The sequence below is a fragment of the Rhipicephalus sanguineus genome, chromosome 2 (assembly GCF_013339695.2).
Source record: "Rhipicephalus sanguineus isolate Rsan-2018 chromosome 2, BIME_Rsan_1.4, whole genome shotgun sequence".
Taxonomy (NCBI): domain Eukaryota; kingdom Metazoa; phylum Arthropoda; class Arachnida; order Ixodida; family Ixodidae; genus Rhipicephalus; species Rhipicephalus sanguineus.
Window position 1 is genome coordinate 123,090,598 of NC_051177.1, and position 12,374 is coordinate 123,102,971.

At 47.1% G+C, this 12,374-nt stretch overlaps 1 protein-coding gene across 4 annotated transcripts in view; it reads right to left on the minus strand.

The window, feature by feature from the left end:
* The window catches only part of LOC119383616 (regulating synaptic membrane exocytosis protein 2), a 242,646-nt gene that overhangs the window by 47,829 nt on the left and 182,443 nt on the right, over positions 1-12,374 (minus strand). For 2 of the 4 annotated variants that reach the window (XM_037651873.2, XM_037651874.2), the window contains exons 2-5: positions 7,544-7,907; positions 6,540-6,653; positions 6,030-6,191; positions 5,163-5,499 (exon numbers count right to left, since the gene is read on the minus strand). In XM_037651873.2, the coding sequence (XP_037507801.1) occupies positions 5,163-5,499; positions 6,030-6,191; positions 6,540-6,653; positions 7,544-7,907 (977 nt within the window). Of the gene's footprint in view, positions 1-5,162; positions 5,500-6,017; positions 6,192-6,539; positions 6,654-7,543; positions 7,908-12,374 lie in introns of all 4 variants that reach the window. The other 2 variants (XM_049412593.1, XM_049412592.1) reach the window with 2 other exon arrangements.

Here is a 12,374-nt window from a genome sequence, read left to right on the forward strand (position 1 = left end):
ACGCACCCGGGAGCTAAAAATAGCCCCGCGCGCCCGTTGCACGCACCCGAGTCCCGGAGCAGCAGCCTCCGTCGCATCCCCTCCTCCTCTTTCTTTCCCCACTTCCCCAGCTCGCTCCTTTTGCATTCCCCCTTTCCCTATCCAGATACCCGTCCTCTCCCTTCCTGCGTTTCCTTCTGCCCACTCGCCTTCCCTCTTTTCTCCAGCCAGCTAGCCGCCGCTTCCCCCATCGAGCAGCAGGCGACGCGCGCTCCTTTCCTTCCATCCTTGGTGCTATTGATCGCCGCAGCCTGCAGGCTGCGCTCCTGCTGCTAATATTAAAGCGGAGGCGAAAGGGAAGAAAAGGTTGGCCGGGAAAGAAAGAGGGAAGTGCGTTCTCAGGCGGAAAAGACTGCCGTACTATGACACGAATATATATACGGGAGAGGGACAGATGAAGCAAGAAACGAGAAAATTAGGGAAAACGCGAAGCGAAGATGGGATGGGCGCAGAAACAAGTGGACAATCACCCAGAGAAGAGATGGAAAAAAGAAAGTCCCTCGGGAGTGGCCGGGGCTACACGCGGTGGGCGTCAAAATAGCTCGCACGAGCAGAGAGCAGGGGAAAAGTAACAACAAGAGGGGGTAACGGTAGATTTTGCATGAACGGGGAGTAAAAACAAATATGGGGTGGAAAAGCGGAGCGAAAGAGGTGTAAACGTAAACGACGACGCAGCGAGATGGGTGATTCGAAGAGTAAAATGAAACGCCGAACGCCGCAAGGAATAAAGGGGAGACCGAAGGGAACGATAATAACGGAGAAAACGAAAACGAAAAATACAGAAGGGGCTGGGTGGAACACAATAACGAAGTCTGAAGCAGTAAGGGCCGTTGCATGTTCGGGCGACAAAGACGATGAGCATAGGTGCGTACCCGTTTAAACAGTGAAACGAGTGATAAGGTAACAAAAAGAAAGAAAAGAGAGGATGCGCAGGAACCGGCGCAAGGCAAAGCGATGGCTCTGACGCTAAAGAGTAAAGAATGCTCGCTTCTCTTCCACTTTACGGTGCGATTGGAGAGGGAGGGTTTTCCTAAGAGACGCGAAAACTCGGCAAGAAATTCAAAAAGAAGAAAAGAAACGAGGACTGTTTGCGACGATTGAACGAGGAGAAAACACGAGTTTGCCATAGTCATCCGTTTTGCAGTTTCCTTTCATAAATAAACAAAATTATAATATAGCGAGAGGTTGCAAGAAGAAGGACAAAATGGTCAGAGGCGTATACGAGCACAACGAAACGTTGCTGGTTGCGCGTTGAATGAAAGAATGAAAGAAGAAAAAAAAAATGTTGGGGGCTCGATAAACGTGCGTCCGGTCAGAGTGATAACAAAGCCGTATAGAAGGGCCGTTTGTCACGAAATGCGCGCGCTGTGTGCGAGGCTGCTAATGGTGCGAACGTTTGCCTCGAACTGGGCGCGAGGCAGCGGGCGGCGCACTTCGTTGCGGGGTAGAGCCGTGCGAACATGGGCGTGCGATATGCGCGTTCGTTACTTGGCTTCCGTAATGCGGTACGCATAATTCTACCGCGTTTGGGGAACGACCACAATCAGAACGCGCTTTTGAGTAAACGTAAACGCGTGTTTACAAATTGTAGATTGTATGAGCTGAAAACAGCCGGAAAATAAGGAAAGAACTTGACAGGACATACGCTTTCCACTTCTCTTCTCGTTCTTGTCGCGTTCCCGAAATGTTCCTAACGTAAACTTTGCCTGTAAACGCTTCGTAGTATGATTTAGGGTTCCGAAAATTTACGTTCGTGCGCTCGTTACATGATTACTCTTCACTTGTCTGAATGCTGCATTTTGTGAGTGCTAGAACCATAGCGGAGATTTTAAGTAAGTTCACTACACGGCCAATACTAGCGAAATAGAGTCAACGCGGGGGGTGGAACTCTGAAGGTTATGCGTTTAGCCTGTTCTTACTACAGGTTAATCCTATCTAAAGTGAAGGCTTCCGCAAAGCAGGTGCATTCAAAATGTTCCCTGATTCTGCATTTTAGTACAGTCGGTAATCTCATCATATGCTCAATTCAAAAAAGTACAACAAAGAAAATGACGTCTCGTAGAAGACTCTACGCGCCCCAGGTTTTAATAGAACTTGACATGGAAAATATAGAATTTGCGACATTAAATTATCTGCATACTATAAGGAGACAGTTTTGGCAATCCACCATATTGTTGCAACCTACAGGGCTACCTTTTCTAAAGCAGTACACGTTTCTTCGACCCATGAAATTGGTCGCCAATACCTAGTGAACGGGCCCCTCAATGGGCGCATTACCAGCGGCAAACTGCCGTGTAACACCAGTGTAATGCACGGAACTTGAGTTTTGAAATCCAACAATTACGATACGCGTACAATAGCCTTGCCACACTCGGAATGTGCTCCACATCAACCCAATGTGTAAGCTTCGCCGCAAAACATTACTACAAAGCGGGGAAACTTTAGGAAAGCGACAATTGCGCTTGTAAGGCCCACGTCCCTACTAAAAACATTGTTCGAACTTTTCGTCCCGAAACGATTGTTGAGAGGGAAACTTATTGCTTTAGATAGAGCATGGCTACCGAGTTGAACAAGAGAACGTCTTTCGCCGTGTAGAATTGTACGCAATATCCTACCCTACCGCGTAAAATGCGCTTACGAAGCTCCACTTGCAGGCACCAACAGCTTCATCATGCTCCGTGTAATCATAACCCACGAACAGTGCTATGGCTTCTGTTTTCTCTTTGGGTGCCAACATGTAGAATCTTGTTTCGTTTTAACTATATAGGGAGAGTATCATTAACTGTAACTGACCCACTCAACCAGGCCAGAAAGAAATCCTAAGGAAATCTTTGGGTCCATTGACAAGCTGGCAATCCGGAAACGTTACTGGTGTCAACGTAATAAAACAGGAAGCAACACACTGACACAAGACGGGAACACGCTATCTCACGTGTTCGAAACACACAAAATAAAACTATAAAATCAATGGACGTGATTTTAACCGAGCCAGTACGGTAGTCTCATCAAACGAGGATCATGTCAGTGAGAATGAGAAGGGTTTCAAGCCACAAATTTTTGGCAGCCTCCTAATATAATTAAACCCCCACTTATGGCACACACTACTCTAGACAGCCGCTAATGAATATGTAGTAGTGAAGTACAAATTAAGCAGAAAAAGTAGTACTAGTAGTAGTCGTAAACTTTTTTAACTGGCTTAGCCCAAAAAAAAAAACGAGATACGAAAATTTTGGCCACGGGAATTGCGTATAGTGTGTGTGTTTTTTCTGCTAAGCACTACACAATACATCAGGGCGATTCTTCGGGTAATGAGTTAAGATACTGAAGTAAATCAATTGCTGTATCATTTTACGAAAGCCCTGTGCCGTGAGTTTCGACACAGTTCGATTATAGCCAACCCTTCTGAGAGCACTTGATGGCTGTTGCTGAAAAAGCTGTGTAGATACGTCATTCGGATTAAAAAAAACATAATCAAGTGGTGCCGAACTCGCCAGCCTTTTTCATTCGTAAGCATTTTTTTGAATTAGCTGGCCACCTTCGCTACTAATCTTCTCAGCATGAGGATTGATCGAATATTTATCTTTGGAATAATTCTAGCGTAAGAAGTTTTGTGAAACACAGGCTTTGATTTTAAGTATTCGCCTATCTCTGCTTGACTTAGCTATACGATACTGACTCGGTTATGAAATGCAAAGCGTATAGTCGGAAAAACAACAGCGATCAAAACAGGACTAGACAAAAAGAAAGAGCGATACACTGAGTGCCAATATAAATTTTTATTCATGAAATAAAACCTTTCAGGTGGTAGTCAGCGCATCGTTCTGCGTTCTTTTCGTCGCGTCCCATTTTCAGCGCTGTTTCCCAGCATTTTACCAACTAGCTCACCAACGTACGTTAAAAGGGACCCTGCAACACTTTTTGAACACAGAAAACGTAATCAACGCTTCCGAGAACATGTGAGCCAAATAATATTGCACTGAACGAAACAGAAAATACATATTGGCGCGTCAAAAAAAAAAAAAAAGCAGCCGAAAATCGCTTATTCCCTCCTTCGCGATGTCGTCACCAACTACGCAGCGAACGGGACCGACAGGTATTGGCCGATTTAATGAAACAACGCGAACACGTCAGCGGAAGATATCGGATGCCACGTGCCGCGTCGTGTAGGAACCGTTGCCATCTCAGTGGTGTCCCAAATGTCGGGGCCGCGCAGGTCTGAACCAAAAGTAGCAGGGAATACGCCCAAGGAAGGAAGATAAAATGCGCGAGGCTATGACATATGGCGACGCTACTTTAGGGTGGCACATCACCTTTTTGCCATCCTCTCACCATGTAGCTTACAGCACGCACGTGGCGACGAAAGGAGAGAGAAAGCGAGTTTGTTTCGCGTGATAATACCTGAGGGATTCGAAAGAATTTTTTGCGGTAGGAAATTAGTAAGGGAACAGAGTTGAAGAGCAAGGTCTATGAAAACTTGGAAAGGTGTTTTATTTTTTAAACTGACTGGGCTAAGTGGTCGATTGTAGGCATATGTAATGAACAGGAACACACGTGCCCCCTCAATGATGCATTCTTCCCTGTCATTTCTTTTCATCTCTTAATCATTTTACCCCTACTAGGGCAACAAATCGGACGCGAGTCATGGTTGCCCTCCCTGCATCCCTACTAATTAAGAGATACTCAAGTGGAACAATCCGCCTTTTTCACAATGCCACGGCGCATGCGCCCTCCTTCCCCTAGCGGAAAGTTCGCGAAACGTCTCTTTATCTCGGAGGCTTTCGTTCAGGCGACACTCGTCCCGGCCCTACCAAAACGGCAGAGAGCTGACCCCCCCCCCCCCCCCCAAAAAAAAAATGACGAAGGCAGATTGACGGCTCTTTATGCCGGGCTAACCACACGTACTGCAACACCACCGCAGGGGAGGCGGGGGGTGGGGTGCGGCTGCCTCCCTAGTAATCTAGGGGGGGGGGGGGCAAGTCTGCCGCATGCCTTTGCTCAGTCGGCCCTGTTCCGCCATTGTTTAACGCCTATGACCACCACCATCGATCCCTGCCTTTACTCCCTTTCCACCTTCTGCTAGGAAGGTGTTCAGGGGTAGCAATTAAAGAAACAGGGTAGTTGACCTTTTTCGCTGACGCTCTCGCTCTCCTCGCAGCTGGAGCAGTCCGGCGTGGAGCGGGCCTCGTCGTCCGAGGAGCTGAGCGAGCGCTGGCGCATCTTGCGTCCGCGCTTGTGCCGGTGCGGCTTGGGCGGAGGCGGCCGCACGCACTCAGACTGGTCCGAGCTCAGCGAGTCATTGCGCACCACGGAGTCCACCTTGCGCCGCTGCTGCTGCTGGGGCTGCGGCTGCTGCTGAGGCTGAAGGCCCGTCACAGTGTGCTGCATGTGGTGCATGCCGCCGGCCTGCGCGCTCTGCAGGGACGGCGGCTGCTGCTGCTGTTGCTGCTGGGAGAGGCCTCCCTGCGATGGGCGAAACGAGAAGGCCGCCCTATGAGTACGTACGAGTGAATTTAGCTCCGAGTAGAAATCGAACTTCGCTGTGCTATGAAGCGGGTGCTTTAGTGAGTAAAACTAATTGACATTCAGCCAAGCCAGTGTCACAGTTGCCGCGCAAGGTCTCAGCCGAGCGTCAGTCTACGGGTAAATGCGACGTGAGAAGCAGCTGTATTTGTTGAAACCGAGAGCCTGGTAAAGTACGAACTGAGCGTTCATTGACCCCGTGATACGTACACGCTTGTGTTATGAGCTGTAATGTCGAGAAGGTGGCCTCTCCCTTCCGAACCTCCTCTTTCATTTTCCCTCCCCCTCCCCCAACGACGCTGATCTATACTCTATTACAGACTGTAGAAATAAACGTAGCTCCTGTCCACAAACCACTACTACCTGTAGGCAGTGGTGTAACTTCGCAATATTATTCCAAGCACCACTCTTTTTCGCGCGCCTTTGTTATGCTTATGTCGACACGGCGTCACAATCACGCACTTCCTTACCTGCATGGAAGGGCCCTGTTGCTGTTGCATGAGGTGCGGTGCGAAGGGCTGACCCGGCTGTGGCTGTAGCCGAGGTGGCCACCGGCGCTCGGGCGAGGGTTCCCGCGACGAGCGCATGTGTGGGTCACAGCCGGACAGGCGCCGGTCGCCAAGACACGGCTCCTGCGACACAGGACGTGCCCAATGCACTTGTTAGTTATTTAGATTAGATAGATAGATAGATAGATAGATAGATAGATAGATAGATAGATAGATAGATAGATAGATAGATAGATAGATAGATAGATAGATAGATAGATAGATAGATAGATAGATAGATAGATAGATAGATAGATAGATAGATAGATAGATATGAGAGCGACAACTTGAAAATTTGTGCCACGAAGTGGCACAATGTTGTCGCCCAGTGCACATAAAGGTTTCTTGTGTGCTGTCTGTTTGAAGAATTGAACGCATGTATACCTAACCCGAGCCCCCACAAATCTCGTACTTCGCACACACTGTGCTTACCTGTGAAGAATACTGCCGCCGAAGCTCCCGCCCTCCGAGGTTTCCTAACCGTTGCAGACTTCCTCCCCGCACAAGACCCATTGGCATGGATGCCGGGTGGCCGGTGTAGTTGTCCTGCGCATAAGGACGGCACACATCATGCACACATAAGAAAGAAGGGCGGGAACAGCCATCTTCCAATCTAGCGCAGAAAACGTGCGAGCATCTGTGTGGAGCTTCAGTGTATGCATGTATATGCAAATGGCATGCATACTTGAAGTTTGAAGTTTGAAGTTTATTTCGTTATTTTTGTGGTACATGTATTTACACTTTTAGGGACCCAACACAATTGCTAAAGGGTCCCTAACGGCATTATAACATCAAAAGCTCTAAATGGCAACAGCATGAGAAGGGAATATTTAGTCATCAAAAACACAAGAAAACTTATCAAGACAGAATGTGGTTTCATAGGCAATGGTTACCGTTACTAAAGAATAAAAACATGACTGACACGATAATGCGATGTAATTAAAGCAACAGGAATTCATTCTGTAATATGTATAAGTGAGAATAAGAACATATATGAAAATAATGGCATCGTCTATTCTATGTAACAATAATAATAATATCTATGGTTTTACGAGCCAGAACCACGACATGATTATGAGTCAGGCCGCTCCGGAAATAACGACCATCTGGTGTTCTTTAACGTGCACTGACATCGCACAGTACACGAGCCTCTAGCGTTTCGCCTCCATCAAAATGCGACCGCCGCGGCTAGGATCGAACCCGCGTCCTTCGGGTCAGCAGCCGAGCACCGGAACTACTGTACCACCGAGGCGGACTGTGTATGTATGTATGTATGTATGTATGTATGTATGTATGTATGTATGTATGTATGTATGTATGTATGTATGTATGTATGTATGTATGTATGTATGTATGTATGTATGTATGTATGTATGTATGTATGTATGTATGTATGTATGTATGTATGTATGTACGACGACAGATGCTACGCTCACCTTTTCGGCAGAATGGGCTCGCTCTAGGCGCCCCCTGGCGCCTGTTCCGGGCAGCCCTCCCGCGGTGGGCGGCACCAGCTGCGAGCCCCCGTGTATCCACTGGCCGGTCTTGATGAGCAGTTCTTGCTTCTTGCGGCAGAGGATGCAGACCCAGATGACCTTGGATGAACGTAGCGTGACCTTGCCCCCGCAGCGGGCGCAGCAGCGTATGCTGCAGTAGTTGCAGATGTGCCCGATACCGTCGGCGAACTTGGTCTTGAGGCAGATCTGGCAGGTGGCCTCCAGCTCGGCGCCCAGCTTGCGCTGCTCGGCGCTGCGCTGGCCGATGGCCGTCTCCAGCAACTGCACCTCGTCCTGCTTTTTCCTGCAGAAAGCAAAAGTAGGGATCCTTCAGCGACGGCACGCACTCAAATAGAATCGTAACATTATTATCATCATCACATTACCACCATTATACTTTGACTTCATTATAGAACGATCTCAGCTACGCCTGTCTTGCGAGATCTGATGTGTTTGTTATTCACTTGTGATTCGAATGAATGAATGAACAACTTTATTTATTCCTTCTAAAGGGAAGGGGGCAATTGTATAGAGGGTGGGGAGGGGGGGGGGGAAGAAACTACTTGAAGTGGGCCTCCTTTACTCTCTCAACCCACTTCAGGAGGGCCTCTTGAATGTCGCTCCTCTAGCTGCGCAAGGCGGCCTCTCACTGCTCCTCACTGGAAATTAAGTGTTTCAGGAAATGGGGGAAGAGGGTGCTTAGGGCAGCGCCACATGATGTGGTTTAAGTCTATAAGTCTAGACTTATAGAAAGCCTCAGGTGGTATAGGGCTAAATGGAATCAATATTCCTGACAATGGCTGTGGTACCTCCGGGCCGCAACCACATACCGCAGGACAAGGGGATAAGAGTGTTCGTTCAGAATAGGGAAATGACAGGTCACTAATACGTGCTATGTGGTAAATAACAAAAAAATATGGTATCAGACACTGGTTCACTTCTTCCTATGCACTTTTCATATGCGCAGAAACTATTTTCATGTGGATGCGCGCACGTATACATACATACATACGTACGTACGTACGTACGTACATACATACGTACGTACATACATACATACATGCATACATACATACATACATACGTACGCACGTACATACAGTACATACATACATACATACATACATACATACATACATACATACATACATACATACATACATACATACATACATACATACATACATACATACACACACACACATACATACATACATACATACATACATACATACATACATACATACATACATACATACATACATACATACATACATACATACATACATACATACATACATACATACATACATATCGCTTATTTCTGCGCCGTCCTCGTCTACGCTTCCTGATCTATTGGTGGCGCTCTTTTGAAACCCGAATAGAACACCGGATATGTGCCCCATATGCGTATTACATGGCTTGCCCTGCCTATTTTGGCCATCTGTGGTTGTTTAGCGTGAAGCGAAATTTCAGTGCTCGAGTGTTTTGCGACTGTCACTCGCCGAAATGTGGCTGCAATGTTCGGGATCAGACACGTGACCTCATGCTACACAGGGCGATGCCATAGCGCCTCAACTGAACTTATAGCGCACTGAACTTAGTGTGGCGGTGTCCGTAAAGTGAGCTGTCATAAGCACTTTATAATGAACGTAGGACAGTAATACATATAGTCAATTGTTTCTTCGCAAGTAAGCTTAGTGGCAATTTGCAGGCACTGAGTAAACGCACGCACGCGCGCGCGCGCGCGCGCGCACGCACGCACACACACACACACACACACACACACACACACACACACACACACACACACAGAGAGAGAGAGAGAGTTGCATATTCTGACACACTTCACATATTTTACAGAGAATTTTGCAAGAATAATACCTTCACACGAGTACATCGTTACAGTCAAGAATTTTTTTAAATAATAAAAGTGCAAATAGAATTAATATATACAATATTAAAATACAGATTTCACGCATGATTCGCGATCGTAAACTGAGAGAATGCGATGTATGCAAAAGTAAATATGTGTGTATAAATATAAAAACATTCAGCGTACGCTAATATTTCTTTTAATAATAAGCCTCCCTGACGTTGTGTAAGTAATAGTTGCTTCAAGTGTGTGTGTGTGTGTGTGTGTGTGTGTGTGTGTGTGTGTGTGTGTGTGTGTGTGTGTGTGTGTGTGTGTGTGTGTGTGTGTGTGTGTGTGTGTGTGTGTTTATGGAGTTGCATCTCCCTCTCTTTCTCTCTCATATCGCGTAGATATGTCCCCCTGCTTTTCGTTGCCGCAGTGAAAACGCTATAGCGTCCCCGAAATTTTTTGGCCGAATGCTGCCGCAATGGCGTGCTTTTCTGGGCGCCCACAATGCAGTGAGCCGCATCGCGTCTTCTGGCGTCGAGTAGAGGCAAGAAGATGCTGGCCCGCCGCCGCTGCCGCTGCAGACGTATAATATAGGGATACAAAACGAAGAAGAATAGCCGAGACGACCGCAACGATCGCCTCTTTTCTGCTGCAGCGTTGGCGTCGTCAGCGTCGTGGTGCCTCTACCCGTGGTGTCTCTGTGCTCGCTATATGCATTGAGCCCCCCCCCCCTCTCCTCCTCACCCATCAAACCACTTTTTTGTGCGTCTTCGTGGCACTTTTGTTAATTGCGTGGTCTGCGTTAGCCTTGAGCTGTCGCGATAGGCGAGTAGCTGAGACAGCTGGGTGAGGACGCGGCCGCGTCTATTTCCGGATGCAGATATACGTTTTGTCTGACGCTAAATAGAAAGATTAAAATTAACATAAAGGAATGAGAGAAAGAAAGAGGTTTCATTCGCATAAGTTTTGGAAGTTCACAAGGCCAAGTGCTCGCGAACACAGAAACGATATCAAGGACATAGCCAGAAATGTTTTTAGGCAGGGGAGGGGGGTAAGGTCAACCACTTTTTATGTACGTTTGTGCGTGTGTTTGTATGCGTGTGTGTAATATACACATGCGAAATTGAAAAACTTGGATGTCTTAACCCCCTCCCCCCTTTCCTCTTTTCCCCAAGCTACGCCAGTGAACGATATATTTGCACAAAGCAAAGTTCGCACGCTGCCCGTAAGCAGTGCTCTAAAAATGCCATGTAACATAAATAGGTGAGTTCACATTGTGATCGTGCATTTATTATGCAAAAGCTCAACAACAAATCAGCCCCGGGACCGGATGGCGTAACCAATGAGGTCCTTCGTAACTCAGATAATGAGACCCACCAAGTACATTAACGGATGCTGGATCCGAGAAGCCGTACTTGACCAGTGGAAAATATCATATATGGAGCTCATCCCCAAGCTCAGAAAACCGCCAAATCTTGCCAACCTTCGCCCCATATCTCTTACGTCGTGCGTCGGAAAGTTGATAGAACACGCCTTCCTCAGTCGTATCAACTCACACCTGGACGACATGGAAGCGTATCCGGACACCATGCTCGGGTTTCGAGCTCATCTCTCTACGCAGGATGCAATGTTGCAAATCAAACACCAGATACTTGACAACAAGGCGAGAGGTACCAGTGCCATTCTACGATTAGACCTCAAGAAAGCCCTCGACAACGCAGCTCACGCAGCCATACTACGCAAGATAGCCGCACTAAATCTAGGCAACCGAGCGTACAAATGCGCTCAGGATTTCCTCGTAAACAAGAGTGTCTCGTTAACGCTGGGTAAACTCGCATCAGAAGACAGTAGTATGGGCAGCGTCGTCGGCATCTCACAAAACTCCGTCATCTCGCCGACGCTCTTTAATCTCGTTACCATCGGCCTCCCCGAACGCCTAAACGCCGTAGAGGGAGTGCATCACGCCATATACAGGGTGTTTCAGCTAAAAAGCACCAAGTATTAAAGAATTAGGCATAGGCGCTAGGCGTCTCCAATTAGCGCAGTATTGTTCTGAGCCATATAGAGCACGTCAGAATATTTTTTCCAATCCACCAAGCTTGGCAATTAACAAAGATTGCTTCATGAACTTTTTAAATAGTAAATCTAGAGAAAAATTGTCAATACAAAAGTTGTAGCGCTTGTTCAGAAATATCGAATTTTTCAATCTGCGTTGAGATAACTACCCTGCCTAAATTTTTTCCAGCCTTTCTTTAAAGTGCGCGAATTTAAAAAAAATACCACGTGACTGCCGCCAAGCGCGCGGCGCTTTTAGTGCCCTCAAATGTAAGTTGAACGAATTATCAAAGGCTGCTTCGCGCACGAAGATCGATGGAACAGGTTATCGGTGACTGCGATCGTTATAAGCGACAAAATGAGCATACCGTTTCCAGCAACAACAACAAAAATTCTTCAACGAAAAAGCGGTAGCCACGGAGCAAATGCTACATGAGACCGTAGGCAGCATTTGATGCAGCGTAGGCATTTTTTCTTTTCGTTTCGCACCAATGAAGGAACACACTGGAAGGGGCGAGGGTTACAACGTGATGAAGGACCGAGATAAAAGATGCGCTCACAAGCGTCGGCCGCTCTTTCGTAGCTTTTTTTTTTAGATGGTACGGCTCCATCATCATTTAGCGTCCATCGCAGTCACCGGCAGCCTGCTCAATCGGCCTTCGTGCGCGGAGCAGCCTTTGATAATTCGTTCAACTTACATTTGAGGGCACTAAAAGCGCCGCGCTTCTGGCGGCAGTTACGTGGTATTTTTTAAAATTCGCGCGCTTTAAAGAAAGGTTGGAAAAAATTTAGGCAGGGTAGTTATCTCAACACAGACTGAAAAAATTGATGTTTCTGAACAAGCGCTACAAC